Below are 15,594 nucleotides of genomic sequence, written 5' to 3' on the forward strand. Positions count from 1 at the left end.
GTTGGCACCGCCTCCATTGGCCCCTCTGTGTCTCGGAGGGCTGGCAGGGGCCCCAGGGGCTGTCAGAGCTCATTGTGAAGGGGCTGGCACTGAGGTGTAAGCTTTTCCTCTAGGACGCCGTCAGGGGCGCACACCCATGGGTCATGCGTCCCCCATTGCCACTTGACCAGCTGAGTTTTCAGCATCTCCAGCACTTGAGCGAAGTGTGGGTCGGCGGCCAGGTTCTGCGTCTCTCGAGGGTCCCGGCTCACGTCGTAGAGTTCCCAGCGTTCCCGGTAGTAGTAATGGTGGAGATCCTTGTACCAGCCCGTGGGCTGGCCGGATGTGGTGCGGTTCAGGATATCCTGGAAGGTCGGCGAGACGTAGAAATCTTGGTCGATGGGAAACGGCATCTTGAAGTTGAGGTTGTGAATGAGGCGGAAGTTCTGGTGGTGCACGGAGCGCATGGGGTAGGACATGGTGACCTCATGGTGGCTCTGGCTGCTGAACACGGTGGCCCACGGGGGCTCCGTCTCCAGCGCGGGCAGCAGGGATCGGCCTGTGAGCTGGACCGTCTTTGAGCCGAAGATGGCATAGCTGGGGTACGGGATGGAGAACCAGTCCAGGATGGTGGGGGTGAGGTCTGGAAAGGAACAGCCTCTTAGCAGGGGTCCCCGAGGGCTGAATCTGAGTCTCTCTAGAAATCCCATGCTTCCCCCCCCCCCCCCCCACCCCCACCTCACCCCCACCTCCCCACCCCTGTCAAGGATCAGACTACCAGTGGAGAAGGGCTGCTCTGGGTTGTACCTCTCATCACTGGTCACTTCTTGCCTGTGAGGTCAATAATGGCATAACCAGAGGCCCTGGCTTGCCGATATCCAGGGACCTTGTCGGGGCATGGCCTGGTGCTTTGTATTAGACTGCTAATTACTACCCCCACCCCCACCCCAGGACACACCTGAAAATGATGCCTAAGGAAGTATTCCAGGCTGGCTGATTAAAAGGCCTAAACCCGGGCAGGGCAGCACGGGGCAGGTGTGGCCAAAGTTCTCAGGTTTGGGGGAGAGAAGGATCTTGGGAGGAAGAGGGACCGGCTACCAAGGTTAGTGTGGGAACTGTACATAGCAGGCCTGGCATGGAGGGAGGGAGGACATTAGCAAGTACTTATGGATGGGAGGTAGCCCAGGTAGAGTTTATTAGAGCAGATGCCATGATACGGGGGCTTGGGATATAACGGAAGGTCGCTCAGGAGGTGATATCTGCCATGCCCCAGGTGAAGTAAGGCTATTCTAAAATAGATCAGGTGTCTATGTCTTTATCGACTGTGAAGGCGGGTTGGATAACAATGCTGAGATAATTATAAACATAATAATAAACATTACTTAGGAAATACTTTTAAATTAACAACAGCAGGGCCTTCCAAAATCCTATGCATCAAGAGAGCCCTGGGTACGGAGGGCTCAGTAGTCACTCAGAGTCGGTCACATGGTTCCCTCACTCATGGTTCAGGGTCACGCGCAGAGGTGGCTCCTGAGCTGGAGGGAGCCCATCTCGCAAGCCCTGAGAAGAACGTAGGGGCTCTTTCCAAGCAGTGAGGGGCACAGCAGGCTTCTGCCTGGGTTGTCTAACTCTCTGTTCCCCATACCTGCGGGCTTAGTCCCTCATGGTGAGGAGCTGGATTGCCAGCGCCTCTCAGAGCTAAGTCACGAGAGGCTCTGGATCCCGAGAAAAATGGAGATGGTTCGTTCTCAAGTGGGTAACCCACAGTCCATTGGTACCACCTGGAACCCACCAGACGCTCTGAGGGGTCATGACCCGACAGGAGCAGGCCTCCCAGTCCCTACTCAGGTGGAGGAGCACTACCTACATCAGGGAGCACTCCAGCACCTGACCCATGCCAGTCCCACTGGACTGCACTTCTCCCCTCCCATGAGACAGACAGACAGACAGACAGACAGACAGACAGACAGACAGACAGACAGACAGGCATACCCAGAAGGCTCACGTAGGCCTCGCTGACCTGGCCCCAACGTTGTGGGTGCTCTGGGGATGACACCAACAAGGGCTCGGCTGTGCCGGGCCAGTACAGATTGGTCCTGCCACTGGGGAAGGGGATCCCATTGTCAGATGTGAAGATGATGAGGGTGTCGTTGAGCACCCCGGCACCTCGCAGCTCCTGGAGCACCAGTCCTACCCCTGAGGAAAGGAGGAGGGAGAAGGCTCGGGCACGTGTGTCCGTTCATCCCTGGGCTGTTACCTCCTGGCCCTCAAACACCCCTCCGGTCCTCCCTGCAGGCCAAGCCTCTTGCTTCCAGCTCACAGCCCCTGTACTTGAGCAGGTCACATGGCTTGGGACCCCTCATCCCTCAGAACTGCTGTCACATTGCTGCTGCTACTGCCGAGCTAGCTTCTGTGTTTAGAATCTTGTGTCTGTCCCATGGAGCAGAGTGACAGCTTGGGCAAGACATCACTGTTAGGGACTTGTTTTTTTTTCCCAGACAGGGTTTCTCAATGTAGCCCTGGCTGTCCTGGACTTACTTTTGTAGACCAGGCTGGCCTTGAACTCATAGCAATCCGCCTGCTTCTGCCTCCCACGTGCTGGGGTTAAAGGTGGGAGCCACCACCGCCTGGTGGGACCTTTTAATAGCACACCAGCAGGGATGTGATCCCAGTACCATCCCCTGCAGGCTTGGATCCCACCCCTAGGCATGTCCACAGGAGCCTGTGAGTACCCTCCTCTTTAGAAGACAGACTTAGCAGATAGATGCAAGTAAGGATCCATGGAGAAGGGGCCAGGCATGGTGGCACATACCCTTAATCCCAGGGAGGCAGAGGCAGGTGGATCACTGTGAGTTCGAGGCCAGCCTAGTCTACAAAAGTGAGTCCAGGACAGCCAGGGATACACAGAGAAACCCTGTTTTGAAAAAAAAAAAAAACAAAAACAAAAAACAAAAGAGAGGGCACCTGGAGACAGCTTAGCCACTGACGTGCTTGCCATGCAAGAGTCAGGATTGCAGTTTGGATCCCAGAAACCCACATAATTGCCAGGTGGGTGAGAGAGCCTGGAGTCCCAGCCATGCATGGCAGAAATGGGATGCCCAGAGCATGCTGGCTCAGAGGACCAGCTCTGTCAGCAGGCTCTGGGTTTGACTGACAGGCTCTGCTTCAGAAAGTAAAATGGAAATGAGATTGTAGATGACTTCCAACACCAACCTCGGGCCTCCACGTGCACACACACATTTGTACATCCACATATGTGTAAAAATGTGCACGCACAAACACATGCACGCATGAAAAACAAAATAAAAAATTTAATTTAATTAATAAAAAGAATGTGGCTGGAGAGATAGTTTTTTAGTGGTTATGAGCACTGGCTGCTCTTCCAGAGGACCTGGGTTCGATTTCCAGCAACCACTGGGTGGCTCACAACTGTCTGTAACTCCAATTCAGAAGATCTGTTGCCCTTTTTTTGGTGGGCACTGCATGCATGTGATGTACTTACATACACATAGGCAAAACACCCATACAAGTAACATATTTTTTAAAAAAGAAGAAGAAGAGCAACAGACAAAGGGGCAAAAGACGCACAGCTAAGCAGGTGACGTGAAGCCGGGGCTGGAGCTTGCCGCAACGTGGCCGTGAACCCAGGGATACTGAGGCCGCAAAAGCAAAGACTCGGGCCTTCGACACCAACCCTGGCTCACGCTATGTTCCTACTGGGACCCACTTGAGCCGAGCCCAGCCTGGCTAGAGGTCCCTGGCCTGTGATGAGAAAGACAGCCTTGGTCACGGGGACCCACCTTGGTCCATCCGGCCGATGGTGGTATACTGAGCGGCTAGGTCTGCGCGGGCTGCTGGTGTGTCAGGGACAAAGTAAGGCACCTGAGGGAGAAGGCCGGGGGCAGAGCGCTTGAGAACGGGCGGGGGCAGGGACTGGACAGGTCACGGTCAACAGTGGCCATTTCCGACTGGGTAGGAGGCAGTGCGGTGTCCTTCCCCCATTCTCGCATGAACAGACTGGTCGGTGCAGCTTTACTTTGCACACATCCAATTGCTTTGTCTCCAGGGTCCAGGGCTCCCCCTGCAGCCCGCACACAAGGACCTAGAGCCGAGTCCCCTCATCCCAGGGCTGAGGCCTGCAGGCTCTAAGGAGCCCAGGGCCCTGGATTTAGAGCACGGTGGGTTATAGGCCTTGGAAACATTGCAAGGGCCCCTCCTACCGTCACATGCTGAGGGTCGTAGGTCTGGGGTGTCCAGTCTGGAATGCGCCCCATGCCGCTCTTCCCGTTGCCAAACTTCTCACAGAAGGTTCCGTACTGGGGCTGGGAGTGCCCACAGCGGTGGGGGTCGTGGAAAGCCACGTAGAGGAAGAAAGGCCTGAACATGAAGGGATGGGTCAGTATGGGTGCCAAGGCCAGGCCACTGTCCTGACCCCATGAGCCCCAGTTCTTGGGTCGGCACACTGGCTCGGCTTACTCTTACTGGCAAGTCACCCCGTCTCCCTTTTCTCCTGGGCATCTAGAATGTTTTCCTCTGCCCCTGCCACAGCCACCTGTGAGCCCTGGGATGACGGCCTAAGCCCAGCGCTGAGAGGTCTGGCCACCCGAGAGGGTTAGCAGGGCGGAGCCTCCCCCTACCCGCCACGCCTCCCACCCCCGTACCTGTCGTCCCGAGTCTGCAGGAATTGCTGGACTAGTTGCTTGATTCTAGTGATGTTCCTCCCCACTTGCAGCACAGAGCTGTTCTCCTCCGTGAATGCAAAGTCGAAGGGGTACACCGCCTCCGGACCCACGTGCTTTTTCCCAACGATACCTGAGGGTGGACAAGGATCCACTCTGTCCCCTTATCCTGCCCAAACCCCAAACGTGTGGCTGCTACGGATGGGCAGTTTGGAGCCTCCCTCTCTAAGAGACTAGAAAGGATCACAAAGTAGCCTCACCTCCCCTGTGTGCATGCTGGCCTGGCTGAGCAGCAGGTCACACAGGTTGGTACAAACACCGCTGTTAGGGACTTTCTTTCTTTTTTTTAAAGATTTATTTAATTATTATGTATACAGTGCTCTGTCTGCATGTACACCTGCAGGCCATGAGAGGGCATCAGATCCCATTATAGATGGTTCTGAGCCACTATGTGGTTGCTGGGAATTGAACTCAGTGCCCTTAACCTCTGAGCCATCTCTCCAGCCCCTGTTGGGACTTTCTAATAGCACCAGCAGGGATAGGATCCCAGTACCACCTCCTGCAGGCTTGACTCAGACCTACAGCTTTGGCTGGGGAGGGGGGGCATGCCTCACCTGTGCGCACTCCGGCCTGGCTGAGCAGCAGCGGTAGGCTCCGCACCTTGTTGAAGGAGCTGAAGTGATGTACATCCTGGTGGAGCCCATACATGCCATTCTGATGCTGCAGACAAAGGCGCCCGATGCCGTGAGGCTGGGCTCCGACACCCCACGGCTCCTCCCAATGCCGTGAGGCTGGGCTCCGACACCCCACGGCTCCTCCCAGGCCCCTTCAGGATGCTGGCCCTAGGGGACTCCGCCCTGCTCTCCCTCCTGTGCCAGGGGACACCAGCAGGGAGGAAGGGATCCAGGGAGGATATGTCCCCCCCCCACCCCCCCTACCCCCCCGCCCCCCCCCCCACAGTGAGTCTGAGGCAAGCCTGGGCCTAGACCCTGTCTCCAAAAAGGTTGGGGGTTGTGCAAGATAGCTCATCTGGAAAAGCGTTCAGCCTGATGACGTTCCATTCCTGAGACCCACATGGTGTGGGGGAAGAACGGATTCCCAAGCCAGGCGTGGTGGCGCACGCCTTTAATCCTAGCACTTGGGAGGCAGAGGCCAGAGAATCACTGTGAGTTCGAGGCCAGCCTGGTCTACAGGGTGAGTCCAGGACAGCCAGGGTTCTGTGTAACAGAGAAATCCTGTCTCAAAAAACTAAAACCAAACAGACAAGCAACACTGACGCAGACACAGGGTCTCTGCATGTAGCCCTGGCTGCCCTGGAACACACTCTGTAGAACAGGCTGGCTGTGAACTGCCTCTGCCTCCCGAGCGCTGGGACCCAGTGCTAACCATCTTCCACCCCAACAAAGATCTTGAATAAGATTAGTAAGTTCTGACAAGGGCTACAAGGAGCAGATCCCATAGAGAATCTAAGCTCAGTGTCACTACCAGTCACAGGGGGTGGCTCCACCTGCAGGAGGGCCCTGAAGTCATCAGATTTAGACAGAGTGGAGGGCGGGGTCAGTCTGGCAGCAATGGCGTTGGTGGTATTTATTGAGAGAGAGAGAATCTCAGCTAAAGCAACTTGTAGGGTGCCTGTAGTCATGTGAGCGTGTTTAACAGCACTGACCGTGCTGTTGAGAGGGCAAACTTTATGTTTTGTGTACTTTACCATAACAACAAAAAAAGGAAGTGCCTTGACCGTACACGGGAGCCCACCCACCATGCAGGGCCCTTTCCCCACACAGCCATGCTTGGCCAACCCCACAATGACCCGTGAGTGACATCTCACTGTACCCATGTCACAGATGAGAACACTAAGGCACTGAGGGGTATGCTGTTTGTTCACAGCCATGGAACAGCAGAGCCAGCTGAGCTGAGAGGTGGTGAGGCTGAGCTCTGTTTGCATCTGAGACCTCTGGGCTGTACCTGCCCCTAAGGGAAACTAGGCAGCACCCAGGGAGGGAGGCCGGTTTTCCTGGGCCCTAGAGTCACCTATCTACCTCTCCCACCTCCATCACACTAGCCACTCTGTTTTTTTTTTTTTTAATTTATTTATTTGTTATTATATATACAATGCTCTGCCTGCATGTGCACCTGCAGGCCAGAAGAGGGCACCAGATCACATCATAGATCACATCATAGACGGTTGTGAGCCACCATGTGGTTGCTGGGAATTGAACTCAGGACCTCTGGAAGAGCAGTCAGTGCTCTTAACCGCTGAGCTGTGTCTCCAGCCCCCCCCCCCCACCCTCACTAGCTACTCTTACCTGGGGCAGGCCAGTGAGGAGGCTGGCACGGCTGGGGGAACAGCTGCTGACTGAGGTAAAGGCATTCCGGAAGATGAGGCTGCGGCGGGCCAGGGCGTCCAGGTGAGGGGTGGTGATGGCACTATTGTTGTATGCGCCACTCTCAAAGCCTCCATCATCCGCTGAGGAAGTCAGAACAGAGGGCACGTTGGCTGGGTTCAGAAGAGACAGTCGGGGCGGCCATGGTGGGGGTTGGGAGGGTGGGGGGCACACGACATGACAGGGTGGTACTGTTGAGAAGCCTGGCCCTGTGATGCTCAGAACAAGATACTCCCAGAAGGCAGGACACCTACCTGAGAGGGTATATGATGCCAGGCACAATTACACAGGAGCTGTGAGCAAGCAGGGACCACACAGGCAGGCAAGATTCCCTGGGTGGATGTGGTGACAGGGTGGCTTGCATGGGACCCAATACTGGGCACTCAGGTGAGAATGTTAACAGGTGGGCTAGTGTGCGGAGCATAACACCCCAGAAAATGTGGTGTCTTTGCAGGCATGTTAGCAGGTGGCAGCTGAATGCCATCGTGGCAGGCTACTGGGCCTCCCTGGGCTTTGCAGACACCTCACAAGGTGACAGCCAGCCGGGAGAGCCATGCCCAGGACACAGCTGAGGTGCGTGTGTGCGCACAGGAGGCACCAGAAGCCTGGAGCGGTGAAGCTCCACAGCCACTGCCGGGCAGTTGACATGGAGACAGGCCACCCAGATCCTACTCTGCAGGAGAGGGCAGCAGGGGCACTCCAGGAGTAACTGAGGAGAACCCTGGTGGCAACATGTCACTCACCTGCCTCAGAGGCAATGCAATCCTTCAACAAAGGCCAGCCTCTGGGCCAGCTGCCACCCTGTACCCCACTGGACCAACCAGGCAAGAACCAAAGACAGCTGAGCAGGCAGGGCGTGGGGACAGGTGGGAGGACAGACAGGAGAACGAGGAGGACAGGTGGGAGGACAGGGGGGAGGAAAGGGGGGAGGATGGGGGGAGGATGAGGGGGAGGACAGGTGGGAGGACAGGGGAGGAAAGGGGGGAGGACAGGGGAGAGGACAGGTGGGAGGACAGGGGAGGACAGGTGGGAGGAAAGGGGGAGGACAGGTGGGAGGAAAGGGGGAGGACAGGTGGAAGGAAAGGAGGGAGGACGGGGGGAGAACAGGGGAGGACAGGGGGAGGACAGGGGGGAGGACAGGAGGGAGGACAGGGGAAGGACGGGGGGAGGACAGGAGGGAGGACAGGGGGAGGACAGGGGGGAGGACGGGGGAGGACAGGGGGGATGACAGGGGGAGGACAGGGGGGGAGGACAAGGGGAGGACGGGGGGGAGGACAGGGGAGGACAGGGGAGGACAGGTGGGAGGAAAGGGGGAGGACAGGGGAGGACAGGGGGGAGGACAGGGGGGAGGACAGGTGGGAGGACAGGGGGAGGACGGGGGGAGGACAGGGGAGGATAGGTGGGAGGAAAGGGGGAGGATGGGGGGGGACAGGGGGGAGAACAGGGAAGGACAGGGGGGAGGACAGGGGGGAGGACAGGGGAGGACGGAGGGGAGGACAGGAGGGAGGACAAGGGGAAGGACAGGGGGAGGACAGGGGGGAGGAAAGGGGGAGGACAGGGGAGGAAAGGGGGAGGACAGGGGAGGACGGGGGAGGACAGGGGGAGGACAAATGGGAGGAAAGACAAACTGGAGGACAGGGTGGAACTACTGCGTTAGGTGTGCCTTCTGCTGAAGGCCAGGAAGCAAGCTGCTTCTGCACACAAAGGTCCCAGCACCCGCTTATGACACTGATACAGACTGAACTGCATCCTTCCAAATTTGATGCTGTCACTGTCTGAATCCACAGTCCGTAATGGTTAAATGGGGGCGGGTCCAATCCAAGGGGACTGCGGCATTTCTGTCATGCTCAGGAATGAGAAGGCCGCCATCAACAAGCCAGGAAGGCCTCCCCAGAGCCAGACGGAGGAGCCGCTGGCTGCCTGGTCCCAGTCTCCATATTCTGGAATTGCTAGAAATACATTTGTTTAGGCCAGGTGTGGTGACACACACACCCTGTCTAAAAAAAAAAAAGGAAAAGAAAAAAGAAATACATTTGTTTGTTAGAAAGATGGCCTGTAAACTGGGCAGTGGTGGTGCACACCTTTAATCTCAGCACTCGGGAGGCAGAGGCAGGTGGATCTCTGTGAGTTCGAGGCCAGTTTGGTCTACAAAGTGAGTCTAGGACAGTCAAGGCTGCACAGAGAAACCCTGTCTCGGAAACCAAAACCAAACAAAAAAACCAACCAAACAAAACAAAACCATGGCTGTGTGTGTGTGTGTATGTGTGTGTGTGTGTATGTGTGTGTGTGCTTTAACTTTTATTTTATGCTTTGTGGGTATTTGGCCTGCAGGTATACACGTGTGCACCCTGCCTGGAATGCCCACAAAGATGAAAAGGGATCATTGGATGCCTTAGAAGTGGAGTTAAAGATCCTGTGAGGGGCTGGAGAGATGGCTCAGTGGTTAAGAGCGCTGGCTGCTCTTCCAGAGGACCTGGGTTCAATTCCCAGCAACCACATGGCAGCTCACCACTATCTGTAACTCCAGTTCCACCGTCACACAGACATGCAGGCAGAACACCAAATGCACATAAAAATAAATAAATCTTAAAAAAAAAAAAAAAGAAAGAAAGAAAGAAAGAAAAAGGAAAAGAATCGCTGTGAGATGCCATGGAGGTGCTGGGAATTGAACCTGTGACCTCTGGAAAGGTGGCAAGTACTCTTAAGTGCTCACCTACCACTCCAGCCCCAAGCCTCTTGGGTTTTTGTAGTTATGGCTGTCTAAGCTGAGACAGAACCTAAACAGGCTGGGCCAGGCTCCAAAGGTTCCAGCAGCAATCCTATCCATGTATGTGCACTCTGCACAAATCTTCACTAGTGCCCCAGAGAGATGTAGGGGGTCGTGGTCCCGAGACAGCAAAGCATTGTTTATGTTACAATTAGCCAACTGGCCTGCCCAGACACCACAAAATTTATCAGAAAGTGTGGTCCTGGCCCAGGGCCAGACCTCAGAAGGCCTGGGTTGTCACAAGCCAGGCACTGATCACCCAAACAGGAAGTCTCGTGAACGCAGGAGGAACTTGGTGGTTTCTAAGAGGGGCTGAGGGAGTTTGGATGGGCAATGGAGTACTGTACCTCTGGGCCGGGAGGGAAAAGGGCTGTGCCAGGACATCCTGCAAAGACTCAAGGACTCAGGGGCCAGCCTCCACCCTTCTCAGGAGCCTGTAAACCCCCTATGCCACCGGGTCTCCCTGGCAACTCTTGACTACAGATGTGGGAGTGCTGGGCCAGACCGGGGAGGGCAGAAGCAGGAGGACCAGACACAAGAGACCCACAACGGGAGGGATGGCAGTGGGGCTGCAAGGGAGCCGGCGCGCATGGGTCAGCACCGACCAGTGGCTGGGAAGAGCCGAGGGGCCGCTTCTGCGGCAACAGCAGGTAGCGGAGGACGGCCACGCAAGAGACAGGCGGCACTCACCAACAATTAGCAGCACATTGCGGGAGTGCGAGCCACCGCAGAGTCCCAGGACCAACAGCACTGTGCAGCGGGCCAGTCCGGGGCCTGTGCATGGCTGCGCGGGTCAAAGTAAGCGGTTCCGGCTCGCCCCTCCACCCCACGGTCACGTGCGTGTTAGGCCCCGCCCAGGTCCTGCCCACTCTGCCCCTGAGATTCCTGCAGACTCAGCTAGGGCCACCTCGGGAGACTCCGAGCCTCAGTGTCCGGTAGGTAAGTCTGGATCCGTGGAGTGGAGGAGAGAGGGAGTGCGTAGCCCTGTTGGGCTGCAGTCACCAGGGGCTGTGGACACGGGGCCAGTGCTGGGGTCTCCTGGTGCACCCAACACCCGGGCCCCTCCCCACCGCTCCCATTGGAGTCCCGGCGCCCTCAGCCTTACTCCAAGTTCTCCGACTTGCTTGTGGTCCCCACTGGCATCTCAGGGTCCTCACTGGACTCCGGGATCCCCCACTAGCGGCGGCGTGTGAGTGGGGAGGAGTGGGTTTTGTCCAGAGCGGCACATCAAGGGCTGGGCGCGTGAACCAGTAGTGGTGAAGCAGCTATGGTGCTGGGACGTGTGTGTGTGTGTGTGTGTGTGTGTGTGTGTGTGTGTGTGTGTGTGTGTGTCCGTCCGCGCGCGCTCTTGTGTCCGCGTGCCAGGATCTTAGCGGATGCTACGCGCCCAGAATTAGTTCTAGAATTAATTCGGGAGTTCTACTTGGTCTTTGGAAAACAAACTAGGGTCTTCAGGGCCCAACTCAGGCTGTACACGTCACAGGTGGGAACTGGGTAAATCATGTGAGCCACCCCGCCCCCATTCCTCCAATTGCAGCCCTCAGTGGTGGGTGGAGCCCTTCCTCCGCGGTGATTTGGTGCACACTTGTAAATCTTGGTTCCCTTGGGGCCTCCAGGCTGCCCACCCACACACTCTTTCCTGAGCCTGCAGGACCAGCTTCTCTCTGGGGCTGGTACAGCCAAGTTCCCTGGGGAGGGGGCAAAAGAAAGGAAGGGATTCTTCAGAGGTGAAAATTCAGTCTTTAGGCATCCCATGAAGAACTAGTTTACCAGGTTTTGTTGGTAGGAGTTGGTAATGGAGAGACACTGAAGCTTGGGGACAGTGGGGTTCAGCGGGGGACGGTGGGGTTCAGGGCCAGTGGCCAAGAGGGGGAAAAGAGAGGCCTTCCGGAATCCTTAGTCCAGGCCCATGTGCACAGGTTGCTGGCTTCTTTTTCCAGATCTTCACAGTTTGGGGAACTTGGCTACTTGGCTCAGCCTCCCTTCACAAAAGACAGACTGGTCCTGAGGCCCTTGGGAACGGGTCACTACAGGTCAAATCGCCACCTTCTCCCAAGCTCTGATCACTGCTCCGTGGAAGGTCTGGGTCAGCCAGATCCCCCAGCTTGGACATGGCACCAGACACCCGCTGTTGCTCTCGTGTGGCCCTGCAGAGAAGGCTGCCCATCCTGGCCTGGCTGCCTGCCTACTCTCTGCACTGGCTGAGGATGGACTTTATTGCTGGACTCTCTGTGGGACTGACGGTCATCCCCCAGGCGCTGGCCTATGCAGAAGTGGCTGGACTCCCACCCCAGGTGAAGTGGCCATCCCCTCTCCGTGGCCTGACCCCTTCCTGTCCCTCAGTGTCTATCTCGAGGCAGAAACAGTGGAGTCCGACACTTCCTTGCGGATGGCCCCTTTGCGTCTAATCTTTTAGCATGTGACTGCCTTTTGGTGCCAAGCTGGTCCTGGATTTTTTCAGCTGGGACCCAAATCATGCCTCAGGGTGACCTTAAGAACAGCCAGGTACTGGTGGCATGTGTCTAGATAGCCCAGCTCTTGGGAAGTTGAGACAAGAGGATTGAGAGCACAAGGCCAACCTATCATAGCAAGACTCAGTCACAAGACAACAGGTTTTGTTTTGTTGTTTTTTTTCCCCCCAAGACAGGGTTTTCTCTGTGTATGTAGTCTTGGCTGTCCTGGACTTGCTTTATAGATCAGGCTGGCCTCGAACTCACAGAGATTCGCTTGTCTCTGCCTCCTTGAGTGCTGGGATTACAGGTGTGAGCCACCACAGGCCCAGCTAAGACAACAGATTTTGTTTGTTTGTTTGCTGCTCTTGCAGAGGATCTGGATCCAGGTCCCAGCACCCACCTGGGGCAGCTTATACAGGGCGTCCAGCACTGGCCTCCGAGGTCACCTGCACTCACATGGTGCGCACGCGTGCACACACATACACACACACACACACACACACACACACACACACACACACACACACACGTGGGCAGAATACTCAGGCACATAAAGTTTAAAAGAAGGAACACTTCCTCAGACCCAGAGATATAAACAGCTCTCCGAGCGCTCCCCCACCCCACCCTTGGTAGTTAACAGAAGGAGAGAAGAGCATGCTCTGGTGTGTGCGGGATTGACAGCTTAACAGCAGAGACATCGATGCATACTGACCGGCCTGGGCCTCCCGGGGTTCACTGTAGTCTTTCCCCAACAGTACGGCCTCTACTCTGCCTTCACGGGATGCTTCGTGTATCTCTTCCTGGGCACCTCCCGGGACGTGACTCTGGGCCCCACGGCTGTCATGTCCCTCCTGGTGTCCTTGTACACTTTCCGTGAACCTGCCTATGCCGTGCTGCTTGCCTTCCTGTCTGGGTGTGTCCAGCTGGCTATGGGGCTCCTGCACTTGGGTAAGACTCCACTTTCCTGCTGTGGGATGTGGCTTCAGGCTGCTTCTCCTGGGGTACCAAGGCCTCCTGGGGTGCTTTTCTGTGCATGGCTGTATATGGGGGGGGGGGCAGCCTCCAACTCGACTGTATTCTGCACAGGGGCCAGAAATGTTGGGTCCCTAGAGTGTAGACCTTTCCTACCTTCCAGAAATGTCTAGAATACGGGCTGGAAAGTTGGCCACAGTTAAGAGCCTATATTACTCTTGCAGAGGACCTGGGTTCCGTTTCCAGTGGCCACATGGGCAACTTAGAACCAATGCTAGCTCTAGTTTCAGGGGACATGGCGTCCTCTCCTGGCCTCTGTTCACACCTGCACACACACGGTGCACACGAATGCACACAGGTACACACATTAGATACATATAAATTAAAAAAATAATAAATCTTTGGAAAAAATGTCCAGAGCAGCATGTCAGCCGTCCATCCTTAGCTGCAGTCTACCCCCCACCCCCAGCCCCACTGTGCCACTTCTGGGCCACATGCACCCCTTCTCCTGAAGCTGAGTGGGTTAAGTGTCTCAGTTCTCTGTTGGCCACAGGGTTCCTGCTGGACTTCATCTCCTGCCCCGTCATTAAAGGCTTCACTTCCGCTGCCACCATCACCATTGGGCTTTGGACAGATCAAGGTGGGCACACTGTCCGCCTGGACTCTGCCCCTGTGGCTGCTGCTGTCTGGCCTGGGAGTAAGGTCAAGGCCAGGCTGCTAGCTGGGGCCTGTAGCTGTGTGTTCCCCGTGGAGTTCTCCGGGGTCTCCTCTTCCTAAGGGAGGTGTTGAGAGACATCTGGGGCTGGTGGCTGTACCCCTGGCTTTACTGTGGCTGTGCCTCAGTGCCTGGGTTTTCTGTTCTGTCCTTACGAGGAATTCCTTGGGAGACTTGTTGTTGCCAGGGAACTGCCCAGCTCCACGTGGCTTTGCTGCTGTGGTCTCTCCTCCTCCTCCTCCTCCCCCTCCTCTTCTCCCTCTCTCCCCCTCCTCCTCCCCCTCCTCTTCCTCCTCCTCCTCCTCCTCCTCTTCTTCTTCTTCTTCTTCTTCTTTTTTCTCCTTTTTTCTTTTTGTTTTTTTTGAGACAGAGTTTCTCTGTGTAACAGCTCTGGCTGTCCTGGAACTCTCTTTGTAGACCAACCTGGCCTCGAACTCACAGGGATCCGCCTGCCTCTGCCTCCTGAGTTTTCTTTGCCATTTTTGTTGTTGTTGTTTGTTTGTTTGTTTGTTGTTTTTTAAGGCTAGGGTTTCTCTGTGTCTAGCCTCCTGAGTGCTGGGATTAAAGGCATATGTGCCACCACGCCCGACTCCAAGGGTGGAATTTGCTTTCTCCGCTGCCAGCCCTGGAGGATGGGACTGAGGTGTGAAGTGTCCATGCACCCAGCAAGCGTGTGCAGAGTGGGGCTAAACTCTGTCCTGCACTTGGCAACTTGGGTCCCTCATGGCATACTCAGGGCCACATGACTGGCTTGTCATGTGTCACCATATGTCATGTGGCCCTGTGTCACCACCACACATCTCTGCAAGGCATGCTCCCTAGGGCCAGGGGATGCTGTGCCTCTCTGTGCAGGCTGAGAAATCCAGGCTGGGATACGTGTATGTGTGTGAGGTGGTTCTGTTTTCTTTTTCTTTCCTTCTTTCTTTTTTTCTTTTCTTATATATATATTTTTTCACGCTGATGGCTAGTTACCAGGTCATACTTTCATGTGTGTAACTCTCAACACACACTAGGCCCCTAGATCGTAGGTTTGTCATTGTGTCCACTTTAAAACAAATGAACAATAAAGTGTGGGTGAGTGTGATGAAGGGGTATTGTTCACGCCAGGGTGTCAGGGAGGCCCTGCCTTTACTTGGAATACAGCATACTTCTCCCTCCCCTCATGAGAGCTGAGTGGCCTCTTGTGTGGTCATCATGCCAGCGTGGAGATCCTTCTCTGCACGCCTGTTTTGTAATCCTAGCTGCCCACCTGATTTTTAAAAATGCGATTAGATCATGACCTGCAACCATCTGACGTGGCCGGGTCTCCCCTGAGACCCAGAGCACGTCTCTGCTTACTTGCCCAGAGTCCCCACGCCTCAGTGTTGGCAGGGAGTAGAGGGCCCCTCTGCCTGAGGGCGGTCAGTACCCAGCTCCCCTGGAGCCCTGCCTGTCTTCCTTGGTTTTGTGGTGGGTGTGATTTTTCCTTCTGGTTGGTGGGGACAGGACTATGAGTGAACAGACGTGACTTTGGGCCAGTGTCTGTAGAGGCAGACCAGGACATATGGTCCAGGACTCCTAACCACACAGTTGTAGAGCCGGTTTCCTTGCTTTGGGGTGTCCCAAACTGGCTTTTTGTCTTGACTAAGATAACTCCACTCTCTTG

At 55.8% G+C, this 15,594-nt stretch overlaps 2 protein-coding genes across 2 annotated transcripts in view; one reads left to right on the forward strand and one right to left on the reverse strand.

Annotated features, from left to right (window-relative positions):
- On the reverse strand, positions 1 to 11,922 carry Sgsh (N-sulfoglucosamine sulfohydrolase). The gene is made up of 9 exons (XM_051159301.1): positions 11,856 to 11,922; positions 10,500 to 10,583; positions 6,965 to 7,125; positions 5,273 to 5,378; positions 4,641 to 4,791; positions 4,200 to 4,356; positions 3,780 to 3,861; positions 1,972 to 2,175; positions 1 to 622 (listed from the first exon to the last, which is right to left on the reverse strand). The coding sequence occupies exons 1-9, from the start codon at positions 11,920 to 11,922 to the stop codon at positions 63 to 65; spliced, it is 1,572 nt and encodes a 523-aa protein (XP_051015258.1). The 3' UTR covers positions 1 to 62.
- Slc26a11 (solute carrier family 26 member 11) overlaps positions 11,651 to 15,594 on the forward strand; it is a 20,326-nt gene continuing 16,382 nt past the window's right edge. The window contains 4 exon segments of the mRNA XM_051159177.1: positions 11,651 to 12,103; positions 13,018 to 13,210; positions 13,788 to 13,855; positions 13,857 to 13,874. Coding sequence (XP_051015134.1) covers positions 11,921 to 12,103; positions 13,018 to 13,210; positions 13,788 to 13,855; positions 13,857 to 13,874 — 462 coding nt within the window. The 5' untranslated portion in view covers positions 11,651 to 11,920.

Source organism: Acomys russatus, chromosome 16, assembly GCF_903995435.1.
Source record: "Acomys russatus chromosome 16, mAcoRus1.1, whole genome shotgun sequence".
NCBI classification, from domain to species: domain Eukaryota; kingdom Metazoa; phylum Chordata; class Mammalia; order Rodentia; family Muridae; genus Acomys; species Acomys russatus.

Coding starts and splice junctions, on each gene's coding strand:
- Sgsh (XM_051159301.1), bottom strand. CDS start 11,922: ATGTCCAAGCTGGGGGATCTGGCTGACCCAGACCTTCCACGGAGCAGT. Junction 10,584..11,855: donor TGATCAGAGCTTGGGAGAAG/GTGGCGATTTGA, acceptor AGCCATGCACAG/GCCCCGGACTGGCCCGCTGC. Junction 3,862..4,199: donor ACGACCCTCAGCATGTGACG/GTAGGAGGGGCC, acceptor CTTCTCCCTCAG/GTGCCTTACTTTGTCCCTGA.